The sequence below is a fragment of the Hylaeus volcanicus genome, chromosome 6, assembly GCF_026283585.1.
Source record: "Hylaeus volcanicus isolate JK05 chromosome 6, UHH_iyHylVolc1.0_haploid, whole genome shotgun sequence".
Lineage (NCBI taxonomy): Eukaryota > Metazoa > Arthropoda > Insecta > Hymenoptera > Colletidae > Hylaeus > Hylaeus volcanicus.
The window spans coordinates 22,179,284-22,201,438 of NC_071981.1; the positions used below are offsets into that span (position 1 = coordinate 22,179,284).

The 22,155-nt window shown below is 48.0% G+C and overlaps 1 protein-coding gene across 1 annotated transcript; it reads right to left on the minus strand.

The window, feature by feature from the left end:
• Positions 1–1,371: 1,371 nt before the first annotated feature.
• LOC128878014 (protein sister of odd and bowel) lies at positions 1,372–5,535 on the minus strand. The gene is made up of 2 exons (XM_054125782.1): positions 4,165–5,535; positions 1,372–2,247 (listed from the first exon to the last, which is right to left on the minus strand). The coding sequence occupies exons 1-2, from the start codon at positions 5,082–5,084 to the stop codon at positions 1,902–1,904; spliced, it is 1,266 nt and encodes a 421-aa protein (XP_053981757.1). The 5' UTR covers positions 5,085–5,535; the 3' UTR covers positions 1,372–1,901.
• Positions 5,536–22,155: the final 16,620 nt, after the last annotated feature.

Sequence of the window (22,155 nt, forward strand, 5' to 3'; positions counted from 1 at the left end):
ACAGTCGTGCAACAAGACGTTACCACGTTATCCAACCACTTACCATTCGGCACGAAAACGATTAACCTCGCGAATACATAAACAACCGAGCAATAAATTCACGCAACGGAAATTACAGCTTCCAATCCCCGGCGAACCTCCTCGATTTGCAAATTTCTTTCGAAAATTCTATCGAGGTACCTCTCCGAATGGTAAACGGTAACAAAGTTCAAGGCGAAGCCTGGCGACGTCTCGGTTGGATTCAGAGTAGAACGAGCCGAATGAGTTATTAACGAAACCTGGCAAATTAATTTCCCCGAGGCCCGCGGCTATCGCGAAATTATGTAAATTTCCTTCACGAGCCCGTGGACAACTTTTTTTGTCTGATCCGGATCGGAATTCCTCCAGTTTCCAGCATCGGGCCCAAACTCTTAGTTCCAGCGTGGAAGTCGACCGGTCGTGCGAGATTCTCCTTATCGACGCGAGCCTGGCCCGTCTCTGGGGCCCGCTCGTGGGCCCGAAATAGCGTCGTGGGCCCACCTCGTGCCTTCCCAGCGTCTACCTTCGAAAAAGAAACGTAACCCTAGACGTATCGTGGTGTCATGTCCCGCGCACCTGGCGGCCTCGTTCTTTGTAACACGATACACGCGTTTCTTCTTCTTCTTCTTCTTCTTCTTCTTCTTCTTCCTCTTCGTACTCGCTGCCGCGTGTATCTTCCTCTTCTTCTTCTACGTCGTTGGTGCTCACCTCCTCGCTGTCGCGCACGTTTCTTCCACCGTACATGAAGAGTATCGATTGAAACGCCGAAAGAGAGATGTCCTGGGTTAATTGATCCTAGGACCACCGAGGTTTCGACGATCTCGCTTTCCGATTATGCTTTCCTCGGCACAGTTTCGAGGGATCTGGAAATTCACTGTTCGCTAAGGTATCTTGTACGTCGTGTATAAATGGAGACATTAAATTGGGAGAGAGCGCGTAGATAGAGTAGGCTAGCCAGAATAATAAGAGAAAGAAGATTGCTTGCGTCAGCTGGATGGATGTCTCTTGATTCTCGCGACTTCCTCCTCCGAATCTTAGAATTCTGATTTTAGACAGAAACAAAGATACTCTCGCGACTCGTTCTCCCTTTCTTCGCATCTTACGTTTTCCCTCTTCTACTTTATCTATATAATCTCTTTGGTTAAATTGCGTTCGTGTGCCAGAATTCTCAGAGAAAATCAAATTTATCGTGCAATTATATTACCTATGTCGTTCAAAATACTTTTAGAATGAAATCGTTTGAAATTAAGCGTTCGTGAAGTTCAATCGCCAGCCTGGCTTTCGGCTGAAGATTTCTAAAAAGCAGGTATTCGGGTGATCCAAACAGCGTACAACGGTAGTTTAAAAAATAATATAATAAATGTTTATTTTACACGTACAAACGAAACACACCGCCTAGGTACACACAGTGCATACGTGAAACGATTCTCTTTACGTCCTACTCCGGATGCCTATACATATAATACGTCGTGCGTAACATAATTACAGATCTAACTCCGCCTGAAGTCGCAACTAAACTTCATATACAATCGTAATCGTAATCTAATATTAACAGTTATAGATACGTTCGCAGGTGGTTACACTAAAAATCAGGGCCGAAGTACACCGAGAATCGACAAGGTCCGTTTCGATCTCGAATCTCGCGAAACTTGGATTTTCTTTCGTCCTGGAGATCGATGAGAAGGATCCGTCCGCGTCCTCGACACCGTTTAACCTCCATTTTCACCCGAACGAGTCTCGGAAGTGTCCTTCGAACGCACCAGAATCGTGTCGAAAAACGAACAAACGACGTCCATGGCGTCTCAGAGTCGAGGGACTCCGAGGACGCGTCGAATAAATTTTGCTCGAGCTGGCTCGGTGTTTTCGAGGGGATTCACGGGGCACTAGGAGGTCTCCTGGAGCACAACGTTACTCGAGCCAGGTACAGGGATCCCTGGCGGCGGCGGGGACGTCGATACGCCCAAATTATGAGTCAAGGAATGCCTCCTCAGGTCGCAGTTCCTGCGGAAGACCTTGCCGCAGGAGGCGCAATGGTACGGCTTGATGTCCGTGTGGGTCAGGAGATGGGTCTTCAGGTTGCTCCTCTGGTTGAAGCTTCTGGCGCAGACGGGACACTTGTGCGGGGACTCCTCCATGTGGAGGATCTTGTGCACCGCCAGGGTCCTGCTCTGGCAGAATCCTTTGCCGCACTCGGCGCATTTGAACGGCTTCTCCTTGCTGTGGATGTACCTGGGAGGGGAAAACTAATCGTCAGATCGTGATTGTTTAGATTGGAAAGCGTGGAAGCACCCAGACTAAGATGCTCTATCAAAGAAAAAGGAAATCTCGATGAAAGCACGTGAGCTCGCATGCAATGACTTCGGCGTTCGTTAAGTTGTTGAAAAGATTTTGAAAGCTGTTAATTATAGAATCTAGATAATTGCACGATTAGGAAGGAGAGAAAACTTGTAAGCAAATTTCGCATACATAATTTTATAATTAGTAGTAAAGTCAGATATTTACGTTCGCCTATTTATAGAGTACACGTGCCGAGGAAACCTTGCGATTAGGTTGAGAACGTTTAACGAAAAACGAGGTAGAAATAATAAATAATAAAGCTGCTTGTTGTACCATGCTTGTTTGCTTGTGCTTGTAGATGATTCCGTTAAATTAACACCGCGACAAGCCAATCACAGAACGACGCCACGCCAGACAAAAAAAATACTACCGACTGTGCCTATTTGTGGACGTAATGCGCAAGTCCAATTAACGGGAATTGCAGACGTATCGATTGATGCCGTCATGATTGATGATCAAGATACGAAATGCTCGATAAATTATCACGAATTGATCAACGTAATTAATACACACTGCCGCGATTACCAGTCACCGTCGTAATTACACGATGGGTGAAGACGCGTGTATTATTTCGTCGTATTTAGATGCCGCGAAGATTGCAATCAATTTAAGCACACGGAGAAGAAAGCGCGTCGCGAACCACTCTGATTGGTGTAACTCCGTTCGCGGTACACGGTTCGACGAGCCAATGAGCACACATAATAGAGGCTTTATCTTCCGCGTTTCTTCCACGAAGAAGATTCTTATGTCGCTTATTTTATTTTTTCCTTCTATTTTTTTGAAAAATTTAACGGCGATTTCCGAGTGGAGGTAAATAGAGATCGATTACCGATACTTGCGCGCGCGTGCGCGCCACGATTTCTAGTTTGCATGGTCTATTCTTGGAACGTTTAAGGTTGCATTGAACTTTCTAATAAGATGGAAAAAGAATTCTGTGGTGGAGAAAATCTGGATTCTGGACAAAAAAAAAATAACAATCGTACCACCGCAAACATCATATGTTGATATTCGATAAAACCCCTTCCATGAAAACATCGATTAGACGTTTAGAATCTAGTCGTATTATCATTTGCACAACAAAATTTATTATAAAATGTTTCCGACTATAACGGGTGCAGTCTTCGGTTCGGTATAATTTCGAGCCAGAGGAACTATTCGAAGCGTAGATATTTCTCTCGCATCTCGATCGATCCCAACTCGGAAATAAAAATTGATCGTACGATTTACATGTCTTCATAAACATTGTTACGTAGCTTCAATTGTGTCGTCTGTTCTTATTCGCACGACAAATTGGCTCGGACTCTACACGTGTCGCTACCGTCGGCCATTCAGGATGATTCTTACGCCGTAAGATTGTTCTGCGTTTCCAGACGAAAATGTTTTACGTAACGTGAATATACGTTGTAAAAAAAGATGGAAGTTTATCCCGATCTATTCTATCTCTTTACAGACGCGTCCAGATCGGTGCTCCAAACTTCAAGTAAATCACCGATTCAACGATAATACTAAATTCGATCCATAATCCGAACACCAAAAACGCGTATTATCAACAGGCTACGAATCTCTACGCAAAGAGACGAACTTCGAAAGGAAGTATCTCCTATCTTCCAAACAGCGTAATGTATATTCTATCTACGATATTTCGTATATTTTTCCATTTGTGCACGTCTCTTTTCCGCGTTCCCACTGAAACGCGTAAACGTCCCCACTCTAAACAACAATTGCTTCGAGTATCGCGTCATCCAATCGCGAAATAAGCGAGCAAACCGAACAGCCGTTCCAACTATAATATTAACCGCGAGCGCTTACCTGTGGTCCCTCAGGTGATCCTGCCGTCGGAAGGCCTTGCCGCAAATGTCGCAGGAATACGGTCTCTCGTCCGTGTGGGTTCTCTCGTGAATTAACAGATTGTAGCTCTTGGTGAACTGTCGGCTGCAGAACTTACAGATAAATTGCTTCTTAGGCCTCGACGCCCTGCAGGTCCTCGGTAAGCTGGATTCGACGGATGTGCTCGCTGCCTGTAGCGGCGACGACGAGGACAACGACGACGACGAGGACGAAGAACAGGCCGAGGAGGAGGCAGGCGACGTGAACGACGGAGCGATCTGCGCGGTCGTTGCGGTGGCGTTCGCGCGATTCCCTTCGGATATCCGTCGCAGCAGAGTCTCCTGGTTCGCGGAGGACGTCACCACGGTTGTATCTCGTAGGAGGACTTCCTGTTCCTCCAATAGAGCCAAGTTCTCTTCGGGATCCTCGATGAACTCCAATCTACCTTCGTCCTCGTCCTTGGCGGACTCGAGGAGCCTCTCCGCCGCGAGCTGATCGGCCTTGGACGGTGTGGTGGACGACAGCGCGTCTTCCAGGCCAGCGTTTATCGGGGAACACCTCTGATTAACGGACAAACCGGTGGCGGCGGTTTGATTAACACCGGGCGCGGTACTGCTGGCGTGCAGACGATGAAGCGTCAAATAGGTCTCCAGAGCTTGAAGATTCAGAGCAGCCGCGGCGGCGTGTCCCGGTGGAAGCAAGGCAGCCCTCTGCAGGGCCGCGAGGAGGGCACCTTGCAAGCCCAGGGCCACGCTCTGCAGGGTGAAATTGGGTAGACCGGCGTCCGTGACACTGGCGACGTCCCGTAGCTCGCCGCTGCTGGCCGACGAGGACGTCGCAGAGGACGACGGGACCATTACGATTCCCCGGTCCTGGTCCTGGTCCTGCTGTTGCTGTTGCATCCTTCCCCGTCGCTGGTATCGTCCCGGGTCAGGCTCAGGGGTTGCTGGCGTGTTGTTGGCACCATTGGCGAGGGTGGGCTGCTGCTGCTGGTCTTTCGTCGCGGCGGCGTGTCACTCGAAGGTTACGCCGAAAACGGTTACGATCTCGTTCACTGACCGATCGCTGGGTGAGGGTTGGCCGACTGGGCCATCACGGTCGAACGTTTCGCGGGTGGAACGCGCGGAATCCGTCGAGGGATGCTCGCGACAAACCGGACGAACGGGGAAACGTGAAAGAGAAGAAACGCGTGCGATGCTGGCGGTGCGGAGGCGCCTCGACGACTGCTCCTGCCTCTCGCTGCTGGGCACTGCTCGTGGAGACACCTGGTGGCAGGTATCCGAGGCGAGTTGGGACCGTTCGCGAGGAACGGGCCCCGTGATTCTGGAGAGAGAGCCCCACAGCTGGGCCCGCAATTGCTCGCCGTTTCAGCGTAAACGGCGTCGTTCGTAATCTCGCGTGCACGCGTGACTGCGTGCGTAGCCTGCACGCGTGCGGGGCCTGCGTTAACGGACGATCCAGGGGACAACCCCTGCTTACCCCCTCCGTGCCTTGTATGATTTAATTCTTGCGCAGCTGGGAATTATGGTGCCGATGCACCCGAACCCTATACGGATTCGCGCGAACCCGTCGAAACGGAATTATTTTTCGTACACTACGGGCTATCGAACTGAACGCAAACACGGCGATTTCGATTCAATTATGGACTCGGATGCCGAAGTAACTCTTTATAGTTCATCGGTATTCATTGTTACCACTAAGGAAGGGGCGGGAATTTTTTATTTTTAAGTTTATGGTATAGTGAATGGATTATGACAAAAAAAAAGTGGAAGAAGAAATGCCCAGGGTGTTCTACCCTATACAGGGATAAGGAAGAGTGCAAATTTTAATTTAACTTGTATACTTGATTTTACCAAAATTAGTTTACAGTGCTTTGTCAGAAGTTAGATAAAAATAGAATAAGGTCAAGGGAAGTTTAATATCTGGTACTCCTTTTAGTGACTTTTGTACGGTAGGTATCATGAATCTACGTTCATTTTTCAAGCTACTTTAAACTGCACAAGATGGTTACCATTTCTGGTAATAAAAAAATGCAGACTATACCGCAAGAGAATCAACAACGTTATCGTTATCATCGTTCATCCATGCTGCAATAAATTCGATAAAGTCGTATAGTTCCGCCACGTGGAACTTTACTAGCGCACGCATTTATCACGGGATTCAGTGATTCGAACGTCAGCACAAGACGTGTCACTTTAGTCGACGGAGCTCTCGGCGGCGCGTTCATTTTTCACGGTTCGCGAGTGAATTTTCGCGAGCCTTGTAAGGCGTTTCATTCAATTACGACGACGGTTCGGAGCCACGGAGGTTAAATTGGTTTCTGTCTAGCGACGTATCGGTAAATCTCTGTGCTTCTGTGTTCGCGGCTATCATTAAAACGTCGCGAATTAAGAAATACGAGGTACTTACGTAACATATTGTGAGCCGTGAAAGTAATGAACGGGCGAATCCAAGCGATGGCGTGTGTCACCAACGCGATACGTGCGTCGTGCAATAAACAATGTAAATACGACGTTGCTTGTTCCGTTCCGTGGCTATTCGCGCGTTTGCAGTTCGAATCTAAGAATACGGTGCCGCGATGATGAAAACGCGCGAGTGATAAATTAGGAAAGCAGAAATAATAACGACGCCACGGGAAAATCGTTTATATCGTCGTAAATCACTGGAAACCGTCGGTATCGTCCATTTCGTTTGGATGCGTTTAAACGACGACAGAATATTGAAAAATACAATCGCGTATTATATTTATATAATTGCATTTGTATAGTGATGCGAGGAGCCTCGGGGCAACGATTCTTTCACTTTTTATTATTAAAATAATAGGTACCCATTTTGAATTCATATGAACTGTCGAGCGTCGAAAATCACGCTTACCTCGTAAACCGTACAATAATAAGTGGGCCAGATCTAGCCGGCGGGATAGTTGTTAGCCAGCCCCTAGATTAGAATATAAAAGCCCATCTCTGCGTAACCATAGACAGCGGGAACTTCCGGATCTGTTAGGAATGCCCTGGGCTAAAGAAGACATAAGTGGCTCGTAGCAGTGCCTGTAATTTCCAAATTTGTTAGTTCCGCTTACGCCTTTCTGTCAAAGCCCACGCGTGACACCTACCGAATCCAAAAATGGGGAGAGTGACAACCGTCGCAGCAAAGCGAACGGACCTTTTCGCCAACCTAATAATTAATAACAACCGCAGCCGTCGCGGGACCACTCGAAAACGCCACCAGCGCCCTTCCGCGACGACGGACCCTAACCGAACCAGGCTAAGGTCCTTTTCCACCCCCGGCTGGGGGCAGCACCCGCGTTCCAGGTTGGTCGGATCCGCGCCCTACGTGCCGCCGCCACGTTTCGAGCCTCGGCTGCAAAGCCGCAACAATTTACGACGGCAATTAATGCGCGCGAGTAAACCGCGTATAGCGCCTATAGTTAGCTGCAGCTCTTGGGCCGGGAAAAGGGGACCCATGCGCAACGAGAAAGAAAGACGGACACGTTCCCTGCACGCGCTTTAAACGCGGGAAGAAGCGGGCCCCGTGCGAAGAGGAAGAGAAAAGCCACGGCGCGGCGCAAGGGCACGAGAGAAGGGAGGGACAGAGGGCGAGCAAGGGATGGAGCGAGAAAGCGCGAGGAAAGAGAGGAGAGACAAGGAGAGCGAGAAAGGGAGAAGAGAGGCGAACCGAGGCAGACTAAATAATATTATAGGTGGTGTTCTCACGGTCCCGGGACGCCCGCGGGCCAACTCGTCACCCCCTCCGCCCCTTCCTCGTCTTCTTATTCTCCTCTCCTCGCGGCCCACCTCGTACCTTACCTCTTACTCCCCCGCGCGTGAGTTTCGCCCACGCTGGGGCCCCACGGAGTCGTTGGGCCACGTGGGAGGGAGAAAGAAGGCCCCGGAGACCCGGGAACGAGTATGGACGACAACGGACGAAGGGTCAGGGTTCAGCTCGCGCTCGCTGACCGTCACCGTGGACGGTTTTCTTTCTCTTCTCGTTCCCGTCTTCTTCTTTTCTTCTGAGTGCCTGGGCCCCGACTCCCACCCCCATCTCCGGCCAGACACGGTCCAACTTCTATTCGAACAACGGATGACGAAGAAAAACACCGCTGGAGCGATTTCGTCGCGAGCAGGGTTATCAACTCCTCTCGAACCACGTTTCGAGCTGAACGTTTTTTTTTTTCGAAATTATAATACGATCTTGCCTTCCTATGATAGAAGTCGAGTCTAGACGACTAATCGGGGATTTGTACTGGTTGAGTTTTCTTGAGCGACACGAGATGTAGCCGTTTATACCGTTAGGGGTCGAAATAAACAGTCGAGCATCGCTATGGAAACTAATGCGATTTTTACTTAGTCTTTAGAATTTTTTAAGGATCTACTCTTTTATCTTCATTTTACTTTTGGATATCGCGTGGCTCGCACGAGTATTTGTCCCTGCTTATCTGGCTACGACCATTTATTTGTAGCCAATCCTAATTTTATACAGCTAATTTCTAAAAGAGAACCTATAGAGTTCGAATAGAAAATAACAAGGCCAAAAGGGTTGAGAGCTCGAAAATATTTCAACCTCTGCTCTCTTCCTCTATTCGCTCTCACCTCCACCGTTTGGACTGTTTCCTTTCTCGTTCCCTCCCACGCTTTCAACGCGGTTTTCACCACGACGCGTATTTTTCAAGATTTTCGCGGACATCCACGGCTCGAGGCCGCGGTTAATTAAGTTGTACGTGGATGGAATCGAGAGGTACGCCGAGACGTCAGGCCAGGTGATTGAAAGAAGCTCTTGACACGCTTTCGAGTGGAACGAGATGGATAAATGAGTCCGAGGGTGTGCGAATGGAGAGTTCAAGTTCATCCTTTGGTGCCTTTTCAGCCCAAAGAATTCGATGTTTGCAGACTTGTGAGCGGCTCTACCTCTGCGGCGTTGTTTGGATACGTGTGTGCGCGCAGGGTGAGTAATTTGCTGCGAAGAAAGTTGTCTCGCATACGCTTATTCTACTCCGTCTTCGTGTAGTTTGTTGAAATTTATTTCGCTATCTAAATCCATTGGACGTAATCGATTCGTAATGGGATTCCTGGATCGGTGAAAATGTTTGTTTCGTAGTTTGGTAGTGTTACGTTCGTAATTTCGTATGTATATGTTGTAGGTTGAAATTGAATGTAGCGTAACGTAGTACGAGGCCTTTTTACGATCAATTTATGCAAAATAGGAATAATCCGCTCCGATATAAATTCTTCCAATGGGAAGGTGACGCTTTATAAATACATATTATGGCAAAATCTTTCATTTTACATCTAATCTTGACGTATATGACTTTATCGGGGATGGTTGAGTCGAACGAACGTCAAACACGAATCCTCGAATGGTATTTTCGTTCGTGTGTGGTATTCCTTTCCTTTCGTCGCCAATCTTTTAAACTGACAAACGGTATGGAGTCCTCGCGCTTGTATCCTGCATTCCATTGCGTCATCTATGCTGGAATTCCATTCTGGCGATTTCTGGGCCCGACCGCAACAACTATATTTGGTCGCCGCTATAAGCGACACTGCTCGTCGACTTTCCCACAATGGCGTCCAAAATAAAAAATTTAAGAGCAATCTTTAGCGTAACTGGAGGTAAAGTCTTCGAAGCGGCCATATTTCGCTAACTATAATCGGTGAAAGTCGATCGAAAAACTTAACGAGACGAAAGCCAATTCACTTTCGTCGACGACGGTTCCTAATATAGTTCTTATTTAAACAGAGATTTATTTATTCTTAAGGTTATTACCGAAATGCGTGCTGTTATGCAAAATACGTTTTCCTTCCACGGGCTACGCGTATCCTCTGCCATAAACTTACTGTATGCTGGGTTATTTTGAACGCCGTGGCAATGAACCTGTTAACCGCCTATAGCCTCCTGCAGCTTGCTGACAACACTTTACATATTTATGAACGTTTATAGGTCTGATTTTTTTCCAAACACGAACAAAACGATAACGGATACATTCAACGATGGTGTATGATTTAAAAAAAAATGGAAAAAAGCACACAAAATTGGATGTATTTTATCGATAATCATCATACTATATATATTCGAAGCACCGATGTACCCTAGAATTAGATCAATTTTTGTTCGAATGCCGAGTATAGACCCCCTAGAAGCAAAGACTTAATTATGTCCTGCGTATCCTATTCATCGCCCCAGCACACCTACTTGGACCAACCGCCACGACATCAATTTATCGTAAGAGTAGCGGTACATCGTGACAAGAGATCAACCAGCATCCATTCACGACCTCACAATTAGCGTCGCGACGGAAATCTCGAGTTAACTGTTATTTTAACACGTCGACCGTCACCGTCGCCTACTTTACGAACAACAGTTCAATTCACCCGTCTAGAAATTTTCAACCACTCGTAAATAAATTATAATAAAAATGAGAAACAGGCGATTCCAACCTTCCCGTTTCATATAACCCCTCGACTCATCCGCCGATCTTCGAGCGCCAGAAATCCTCAAGTTTGCCCTTTAACATCGCAAGGTAAAAGGTTAAACAGTCGATAAATAATGTAACGCAGCGTGACATGAGAAATTCCTCGCGATCGGCGACCTGCGTTGAATCGGAAACGAAGGACCTCGACGAACGGTCCCCGTACGAATCCTGACACGTTTTGCCTAACGATGAACCGACCTGATGCACGTGTCCACGCTGGAGAACTCGAGAGAAATAACGTAGTACACTGGGAGATCCTGGATGGAATTCAGGCTTGGCTATTAGAATCTTTTTAAATCGATCGTTCTCAAGAAGATTGTGGTTTAAACAACTTACCTTTCCTTGGACGGAGTACGTTGACTTTGAAATTTCAGCAGAACGTATCGGTATCTCGCCAGTGGAGGAGGAAAGGATTGATGTTACGCTTTCCTGATAAAAATTTAACAGGGAGCTATCAATTTCCGGGGGGGGGGGGGGGTTATGAATCGCTCGCCTCGCTGCTAATGTTAACTCCTGGCGAACAACGTCTAATGGGCTTCCAAGTTTTTTCGCATATCAAGGACGCGCGATTAGTCAAAGAGGTATCGAGTTATTCCGTGCTCCCACTTTTCTCGTCTTCAAAATTTCCTTCTCTTTGTATCGAATATCGAACAATTGGATGTTTGAAAATTTATTATTTAAGATAGCATATACCAATCCTAGTATCGAGAACGTAACCTTCGTTCGTATTCAATTTTCGTGAAATACTATGCATGTTTCTTCACTGAGCCAGAATTTCACTTACTCGTCAGTCTGAAAGACTATACCCCGACTATCGATAAATAACATATTGGCTGCGCCAATCCTCCCTTCGCTCTCCCTACCCTCGCCAAGACGAACAAACCATCTCTCGCGACAGCCGTAAAAACCATAAAAATCTGCAAAGGACGCACACCCGCACGAACGATAGAAACCCCCAGAAGGATCAAGGGTAGCCCCAACGATCCAGCGAAGAGCAAAGGAACGAGACGTATCAGTCGGTTCACCTACTTTCATTTATCACTTCCCTCGTTTAATCCGTTGGAGCGTGTTTACACGTGCTCCGTCAGAGCGGAGGCTAATTTGAGAGTGTCGGGCACGAGCAGAGGGAAAGGGTACCAGATCGTAAAACGATCTGTCTTACCTTTGCGCGTATATGCACGTGAGAATCATTCAAGCGGGGACGATCGCGGTCGCGCATGCATCAAAATCGCCTGACGATCCAACGGCGCGGCTCGCGCCGGCCATTCAGCTCCCTTTAATTTGCTCTTGTTTTCCTGAATGCGGTGAAGCGCAGAGGGAGGTCGCGACTACCCGCCGCGTAGATAATTAGATCGCTACCAACCACCGCCGCTTTCACGCATCTTCACCTCCGGTGGGGCCCGGCGTACGCGCCGTTTCTTCTTTCGTGTACTGGCGCCTTGGGTTTCACCCCGCCTGGACCATCCGGGGCCATCTCCTTCCGTTTCTTGCGCTGCCCTCGCACGCTCCTTCGCGGCGTGATGCCGATAGATGCTTTCCATCTCGTGGAACCGACGTGGAAGGATCCACGGGTTCGTTTCCGACGTGCGAACATTCTTTATGCTGGCTACGCGAAATCTTATTCGAGGACTGACCGAACGGTGCCGGTGGGGAACGATTCGGTTTTAATTTACGAATGTGCACAGTCGCGGGGAGGTGCAGTGGAAAATGGAGCTGCAGGTTTCATTGGGAAAAGTTCATGAAGTGTAAAGCGTGTATATAATATTTGTTTACTTGAGGACTATGCGACGAAGGAAGTTCAACTTTAAATACAGCAAATCCAAAATGATGTAAAGCAAGAATTACGCATACGTAATAATTAGTATATTAGATGTTATAGTCGAGTTATGCACCCTCGTAAATAAGCGAGTGTATCTAGTTTGAGAAGCGTTGTTTAAAATGAAAGGCAAAGGAAATCATTCGTAAACAGAGTGGAAGAATGGAGAGGATCCTTAAATCATTTGGAAGACTTTGTTGCATCGAAATGTGTACGATTATTAACTCTCCGGGGGCGCAAGTTAGCTTTGCGACGGTAATAAAATTTGGAGTTGAAGGTCACCCTCGTAAGTACTTGGTAATTACAGAGCCGGGACTGACCCATAAATTAGTTTAAAGGCCGCAACGCCTGCCTGTGTGATACTCGGAGATAAAACCATAAGTTTTCCGTTACGCTGGCCCGCGATATAACATCGCGCGAGGAACACTGGCGAGCGTTCGTTTTTCAAACTTTAACGACCCTTCCTGTAAATTCGGTGTACTCGAAAATTAGGTACACTAATGAAAACAAATTTCAAATAAATCGTTTCTATTGGTTTGTCTGGAAAGTCCAAGCCGATTTTTGGTAACTGGTACAGGTCTGAATATATCGGAATGAATGGAAACAAATGACACGCGTGGATCACTTAAAAGATGGGAAGGTTGTGCAAAAATGGTACAAAATGGTACCTATGTAATTCAATAAATGTGTATCAAAAATCTAACGTGTCTTTGAATTTGTCTTAAAAATTGGCAAAGACTTTCTGGACAATTGAATATTTTCTTTGACTGCAAAGGAATTTTGATCGAATCTAATATAAACAGACAGGGTACCGTGATTCTTTTACTCGATGAGACATTCTACTTCCAGCCAGGCTTATGTCACCCCTGCACCATTGCAATATCTCTACGGTTTCAGAGGTCTCGAAAACTGAAGTTAACTGCCTCGGTCACCGCAAAGTACCAAACACCGAGTCTTTCGTTCGCGTCCTCCCGCGATGCAAAGGCAAAAAAAAAGTCACGCGACGGTCCGGAGAGACGATGAAGAGAGAACGGCCAGCGGACGTCCACGTCCGAAGAGATTGATTCGTCCAATCACGTCGAACAATCCCCGCGATGATTCGATCGGTCTGTACCCTGGAACCGTTCACCTCGCGACTGGTTTCAGTAATTTTCGAATGTAAATTTTTGTCAGGCAACGCCGCGAAATCAGTATACCGAGCGAGCAAGTCGACGGATTTATCGTGTTCACGACACCGAATCATTAGTTCCTGGCTGTCTGATTAATGACGCGGCCACGCCCTGGCGAGGAGCCTCTCTTGATAAGATTAATAAGCGACCATCAGCGCGCATCCTCTCCGTTTCGTGCGCGTGTCACCGATCCCGCATTGTAAATCTACATATGTATTACAAACGGGAACGTCGCGTTACGGAGAGTTACGCGACGGATTAAATGCGCTCCTTACAAACGTTATTCCACTTTTTCAAATTAAACGTCCGAGTTGTCGTCGAGCCACGCCGATGACTTATTTCCTTCGCCGAAGAGAACAGAGATCCTCGTAGATAAAAAACGGATCGCGTAACTCTAGATGTCGGAGACTATACTCGTTAACGTCCTGGTCCTTGAATATTCGTGGACTTTTTCGGTAACGAAGAGCTCGGTGACGAGAGCTCTCGTCAGAGACATAATAAGGCTTTGACTCGAATCTGAGAAGACTAATTTTAGCGTAATTTCGATACCTTTCAACCTTCCTTCTTCTTTTGTTCGTATCGAGTACAATTACAATCCCCTTGCGATCGAAAGAAACCTTCGTCTCAACCTGACGGACCCACTGCATTTCCTTCTCTTATATTAAGTGCGATTAAAATTCCTTTGCGGTCGAAGGAAATCGAAACGATTTGTTCTACGTTCGTCCTTACTGTTACTCTGAATTTACGCGAAGAATCGCTGAGCCTCTCCTCCTTGGACATCTCGAGGTACGCCAGCGCAACACAGTCCTCCACCGTAACAAATATCCACCGGTCCAAGACGCGACGGCGACCATAATAAAAGAGTACGGATGATCCCAGTGGCGTCACCCATGTTTCTCAGGGTGACACGGCCCCTACTGTTTCGTAGGCGACTGGATAAAGTGCTCCCTGTCGTGCGGCTCGCCGCGTTATACGGGGCTTCGCGTTCGAGCGGGGCCAATGAAATAAATGTGATACTTTCAGCACCGCCGCCTTGCTCCGGGTCCGTCTCGCTTCTCGCTTATAAATAACGCATAACTCCAGCCCGCGACGAGGCAGCTCTGTTACCAGAAGACGAGACGGGCCTAGGGTGGCTGGCTAGAGGACTAGAAGAAGGAAGGAAAGAGAAAAATCTTTCGGGGATCCTACGTATCACCAGGAGACAACGCGTGATTCCATTAGTCAGGACCTCACCACCGGCAACCGAGGGCTAAAGCACCGTTTACACGCCCTCGCTAGCTCTGGCCGAAGAGGAATGGTCGGAAATTAACGTTGATCGTCTTTTGTTTGCAGGGATACGACAGATGGAGACGTCAGACGGGGAGTTGTTTATTGGAAACGAATCGCAGAGTCGTAGAAGGAGACACGTAGGACAGGACACGGATTACCTGGTATGAAGGATTGCTCGAAATATTAAAACACGCTCGAATAGTCGACTACCCAATTTCTTAGAGGACATGTCGAAACCAATCTACCTCGCATCGATTCGAGGCGAAAAGTCCTGGAAGTGAAATATTCGAAAGAGAAAAGGAGAGGAGAGATGGTAGCGCGTTGTTCCCTTCTCGAGGCATCGAATTGCGTACATTAACACCACGGCAGCGGGGCGACAACCGTGCAAGGAAGCAGCCGAAGAAGGATGCATCAACAGGCGTTGACCGCATGCGGTGTAAACTCGCCTTCAGGGGCCCTGGAGTTACCCTCGAAACCCCTGGCAGGGGGTCCGTACACCGGCTTCTCCTTCCTCTTTTTTAAAAGTAAGGATGCCTGTCACCGATAGTGATTTGTTGAGTGTATTTGCATTTTAGATTTAGGCTGCCGCGCCTGCTGCTCTCTCCGTCCCTCTCGTCCCTACGGGTTCTCGTCTTCCTCTTCCGTTTCACCCCCGCCCTGAGGTTCGTGCCTTCACCAATTTGGTTCGTCCTTCCTCGTCCTTCTCCCCCGTGGTCGATTTCTGGTTTCTGGTGTCTCCGAACGTCGCGAGGGATGGAACACAGCGGACGCAGGGATGAAAGAGGGGAATTTTCGTTGGCCGTGGAATGACATTAGTCATGCAGCATCCAGCCGACTGCCGGCGCGGAGACTTGTTTATGCACGTTTAAAGAATGATTAGGCGACGGAGTCGCGACGGGTGGCGCGTTGGCATCCCTCTTTCTCTATCCCCTCTGGTCATCTTCTAACTCGTGACTCTCCGTTCGCACCGTGGATGTCACCGCCGCGATGGCTTCGTATCGTCAAAGTAACAGAGTAACGGAGATTCTTTATTGGGAGGAAATAATCGCAAATCTGCGTAGATCGACCACGATAAACTTTGCACTCGAAACAAACTCCCAGCTACATCCTCGCGAGCAATATTTTAATCTTTTATGACTGTGAGCACTTGGTACTCGGACAAAGTCACTTATGCGTGATTCGCCTATTTTATCAAGAATGTATCGAGTAGGAACCAACGAAGGCGTCGATGAATATCGAACGTAGTCTTCTGTGGGAATTGATTCCGAGGTAAATAAATTCTCGTCTCGTAACGCGTAGAATAATAACAACAGAGAACGTTACAGATGTTGCTCCTCTCGAAAGGTAACGTCAATTCGTATCGACCTCTGCGTACAGCATGATTTTCGGCAGGAATGCGCGACACTCGCGGCGGGTGTTCGGGTAACACCCGCGACCTTTGACCCGAGCGATGTTGCCCGAACCAGGGTGCGGCGCGCTGGAAGTCTCCGAAAGGATCCAGCGGCCCGAAAAGGAGTCGGAGGAGTGGACACAGAAATACCTCGACAATAGGCCCCCAGTCATACTATAATAATGATCAATTATCGATCTGTCATTCAAAGGGTACGCCGACGGAATGCACGACGAATCGAACTCTTTTTCTCGGTTCGTCGTCTTCGTTTTCTGCTGCTCTTTCTTCGTCGAGGCCTCCTTCGATCACCTTTCCCTCGCGTCGAACCGATCCGCTTGGCATTTTAGTAGCATTTCATGGAAAATGTTAATAGCATACAACGGTCATGCTCTGGCACTTCCATTTATACGAATATTATCGAGATAAGGGCGTGTATCGCCGATTGCGTTCGCGGACAGGTGTCCCTGTGTTTCAATTCCGTCTGGTTTCAAAAATGAGGTAACTAACGTATTCGTGTTAGCGTTATCTAAACTTGCGTTGTGTCTTCGACTCGAACGTGGTCTAACGGAAGACGGATCCAAGCGAGGGTCGTCCTCGATACAGCACTGGCCAACTTTCGGCCCAGCGAGCTTTCTCACAGTAGTAAACCGAGGAGTAACTGGCAGCCGCAAAAAGCCTGAAATTAAATAATAATAACGGCAGGTTACGTAGTAAAAGATGCTGCTAACTGGAGCCTCCCCCAGGGGGCAAATACACGAGTCCGTCCAAGGGAAAGAGGCCTCTGTGGAAAGCAACAGAGCCTACCAACCATGGATTTTAACGCGTTGGCTGCCAGGCGAAATGTCGCGAATATTCCTACAAAATTCGAATTCTGTCGCGAGACTATCGAAGACAAGATAATTTAACATTTGCCAAGATAATTTAAAATATGTGAATTACTAAGGCGACTATATCCGTCAGCAAGGGTGGCATCCATCGAACCTCCCCATTATCCTCCCCAGTATCTACAGGTGCTAAACGTAATAAAAACCATTGAACGCCATTAGTATCTGTAGAGACACGAGGAAATCTTAATAAAACGAAGGGCGAAACGAAAAGAAACGAGTGGCGATTCGCTGATGCCCCCCACGATCAACCGTTGGAGAAATTCCGATGTTTTTCGCTAGACGTATCCCTCGTCCGCGTTCGTCTATGGTTTACGTGACATTTCGGAATGAATATGGCCGCGTGCAAGGGGGTGGGGAAGGGAGACGTCCGTATGCGAGCCTCCGTACATATTTTGGGAGAACACCACGCGGTCGAGCCGGTCATGTACCGCTGTGGGCAACAATATTCATAACTAATAGATCGCCGGTCCTCGGGTGACAGAGCAATACGTCCTGCGTTTCGATGTTCCTGGCTCAGAGATCGAGTGAGCCCGCGTGCAGGGTCGTGGCCGGATCCGTCGCTTGGTTAGGTCCGCTTTACACGGGCCGAGCATTCCGGGAAGTCCACCTCGAACGACCATAAACAAGCCAGCAGCCCTCTTTCTAACTCAACCGCCTTCCTTCACCTGGCTTCCACTCGTGCGCGTCCGCTCTGTCAATTTTTTCGATTATCACGAAGCAACGGTAGCAGCGATCGGCCGTGAAGGTATCGTTCGACCATTTTTCAGAGGAGGATTAAAAGCGATTCCACTGTTCGAGCGAACGACGAAATCTTTCGCAGCCAAAGCGCGCAGACAATATTCCCAATCGTAAAATCTGCTGGAATTTCATGATTTGTTTAACGCCAACTTCACGAATCACGGTCATTTTTTTCAAATAGAAATAAAATACCTCGCCCCTTCGACGAATATTGTCGCGAAGAAATATTTAAAAGATAATTGACGATCCAGTTCGATAATCTTCCGTTTCGTTTATTTATTCTCCGTCAGTCACAGAGCAGCGACCTATTAATTACGGATATTATTGCCTATGGCGCTACACGACCGTCGACCGCATGGCGTTCTGCCAGAAATATGAAGGCAGGACCCTTTAACCCACCTCTCCCAACCCCACGCGTGTACCCATATTTGTTCCAAAATATCTCGCGTGCTCGTTCGTCGAAAACTTTCTGAAAAAAATAATAAACGAGTAAACGACTGCCACGCTTTCGCCATTAAACGTTACTCGTGGTTACAATAAATATCTCCGTTTCGTTCTTCGTAAATCATTCGTAGAAGCTTGCAACTTCCAATTAATTTTATCTTATTTACCTATGCCTTCTACTTAAATTGCAAAGCATAAAAAATAGATTTTTTCAAGTACATTTTCATACCGTGGAAATCGTCGAATCTACAAAAAGGAACGCTCTCCGCGTGATCATCGATGGTCATAGTTTGCTAACCGCACAGAACAAACTAATGCGACGTTACGCTTCAGCGGCCACGACAGCAATAAATTTCAACCCTGCGGTTGCGTTTAACCACTCTCACGATTGCGGTTGTCACGTCTACCACACATAAGGGCGAACCTTCATTTTTATCGTTTTGCGTCGCGCGAAAACCCGTATCGATCGAACTCACGTTTGTTCCAGGCGCATTTTCTTCTTGAAATTCGGGAGATTCAGGAAATTCTTCTGAAAATTTTTTTTTCCACCATTGTTTCTTTACGTAAAGTTATCTTCTATTTTACTTAAGGAATATCGAAGACTACCTGCGGACACTATCCTCAAAATTCCAGAATTTCTTCTTTCCATGAAACCCGAAATTAAAGTTTCTTAGTTTGATTTTAAGAAATATAATAATCGATTTTATTTCTTCGTAGAATAGTCCTTGGAGAACATCGACAGGCCAAGGGATAAAGAAGAAGCGACCGTAGCTCGACTATCGAGCCAGTCCGGGTCCCGATACAAAGGATTACCATAATCCCGATTCATCTGGCCCCGCTTACGGCCAGTTAACCGCAATTGACAGTGTTAATAAAAGACTTCGCAGGGTACCAATCAGGCGGGGCGCGCGCTCGCGCGGGTATCGCTGAAAAGCGACAACATCCAAATGACGCCGTAAAGTCCCGCGTAAAATAAAGAGAGCCTCAAAGACAGTTCAATGGAATCTTCTCGCCGCGGGGTGTCGCCGTGGGGCCCACGAGCGAGAGGCAGCGATCGTGGTTCCTCTCTTTTTCGAATCCCTCACCTGTCCTTCACCTCCTTTTACAGTTCTGCCATATCCTCGGAGAGCGAGAGGTGATTCCCTCGTGGGAGTCTCTCCTCTTCGTTGCACGCCGAGGAATATGGTAGTAAATAGGAGGACCGAGGTTGGTGGGGCGCGGGGGTGGAGGGTGTGTAGTCATGATATTTCCTTCACGAAACGGTTCCTCGTCGCCGTGGAGTCCCGGAGGAACGAGGGAACCGGAGTCTGGAAGCAACCACATCCTTCGCCGGGCTGACCGGTGGAAGATTCATAAATTATTTCAGGAAAAAAGGAGGAAAAGTATTTCCAATTACAGTTTTTTGTGAAGGGTTGCCGCGGGCCACGCGGCAGGGGGTCCGCTTAATGGCGACCCGCACTCACCGCTCCTTCTTCTCCTCCTCCTACGTCTCCTCTGCTCCGTCGTTTCTTCTACTCCTCTTCGTCCACCTCCTCCACCTTCTCGGCCCGTCTTCTCTACCGATTCTTCAGGGTCCTCCGACACCGCCGACGCCGCTATATTCTTTTTCTTTATCCTCCCACTACGGGCCGACGCTGTATACTCTCGCTGGGCCCCCTTCTTCCTTTTTCGACGGGCTCTGACGAGCGCCCGGTGACACGAAAGAGGATCGATCATCCTGCGGGCTCTTGCTCGCGAATTGGCTGGGGCACGGGGAAAGACGACCACGGAGGTGGGACTGGCTATCGATATTTTGCGCTGAACCATCGATTTCGAGAGTTAACGCGTTTACCATTACATATTTCGTTATACATGTGTCCGCCTACAACGCGTCCAGATACTCGAATATTTGCTTTGGATTTGAAGATACGTAAGGATAAAATTTGAAGGTCACCACCGATCCCACATCTTGCTCTGGTAATCGCGAGAAATAATCGAAAAAAGAAAAACAAAAACATTACCGAAGAAGCCGCGACGCGAAATTGGCACCAGCCTACGTTTCGCCCCGCTCATTATCCTCGCATTATCGGCATTGTCTTCGCCAAATCTGATATCCCGCGTCCTGGGTGGCACGGCAGTGTAATTACTAACACGAAACTACAGGCCCCGTCTGCTGATTGGGTGATCAAAGCTCGCGATGACGAAGATCTCTTACCCTGCCACCATCGAACCGAGGCAAGAAAGAGCGAAAGCTCGCTCCCGTCGCGACCAGGACGAACAAGGACGCTCGACGAGCATTGCATCTTCATTATAAATCCTGAGAATCACCCAAATTGATAACGGCATCCGAAGGCTGCCGTAAGGGTCCTCGTAATACTCTAAAGAGGGCTCACCTCCACCCTCGCCCAGCGGGGTGTCCCACGGCCACGAAATAAGAAGAGGCCACTTTCGCTTCTCCTCCTCCGGTTGCTCGTATATTCTCCCCTCGTCCGCTCCCTCCTCCGTAACGGTTTACGAAAGGTGTAGCTTCGTTACCTCTTCTATCGACTTCTTCGCGAGAGTTACGATCATGCTCCACGTGACGAAACGAAATGGATCGCTGGAAAACGACCGAGATCTACGAACTCCCGGGGCACCGACGAAAGAGAAAGGGTGAGAGTTTCGTTTTCCCCTATGGAATTTTACAGCTTTCTTCTCCTTTTATTTTCAAGGCGAAATTGACCCGACTCAACCTCTCGAAGCACGAAGTTTAAATGGATATTTATGTCGCTACAAAGCAATTTATCCATACGCTCACTTTAATATGATATATCTTTTCATTCTAAAAGGTATCGCGAGTGACAATAATTTTGATATAAAAGCAAGCGTACGCGCATAGGTCGATATCCCTCGAGAAGTTAATCGAATAAAACACGACCTATTCCAATGAAACAATTCAGTATAGCTACCAGATTCCTGTATCAATCACCTCAACTAACGACACATGTAACCAGTTTCTATTTTCGTTATCCGAAACGATCGTCTCCTTATCGTTATCCTCCCATTCTTATTCCTCCTCGATCGACTAATTTCCATCCACTCGTCGGCACCATCGATCCCTCCTGCCTCCAGAAACAATCTACGCAGCCCGGTAGTTCTAGCAGAGCCCGGTTCATTAGCGGCTGATTCCACGTCCGTTATCGAGCGCGGCACGCAGCCTTTCACCGTTCCGATAATGAGCATGCAAGAAGAGCTGGCCTCACGATCGTTCTCGTTACACCGAACGAAAGAGAGGCCCCCCGCAGGAATGAGACACGACAGGTCGCAGGACGACCCTACGCCGCGACCTCTATGCATCTAAATTGGCTGCGCCCCCATTCGTCATACAGCGGCTCGCTTCCACCATTGATCGCGCGCACACTTCGTGGGAAGTGCTGTCCGATCGTCCTACCTCTTTTTTTGCTTATTCCTCCACGGCATATCCTACGGGCATTTCGAACGGTACACCCCGACAATCGGCGCTACATCCTCCTTCGACGTGGCCGAGCTTTCCGTGCCCGTTTCTCCAGGCTGCTCCGTGCAAGCGAGATGCTTTGATTGCGGCTGAAGTCTAGGCGCGACGGAAAGTCACTTCGAAGCGACGCTGCTCGGTCGTAAGTGTCTATGCCAGCGGTTCTTGGCTTGGAGTCGCGGGAGAGTCTTCGACTGGAGTCTGTAATAAAAACGTCGTTTAACCTTTTATAGGGCAGAACTCCCTGGGTATTATTTTCACGTTTTTTTTGTGGATGAGGGTAGAAATGTAAGAATACAAAACTCCCGCCCTTTCCTTGGTGGTA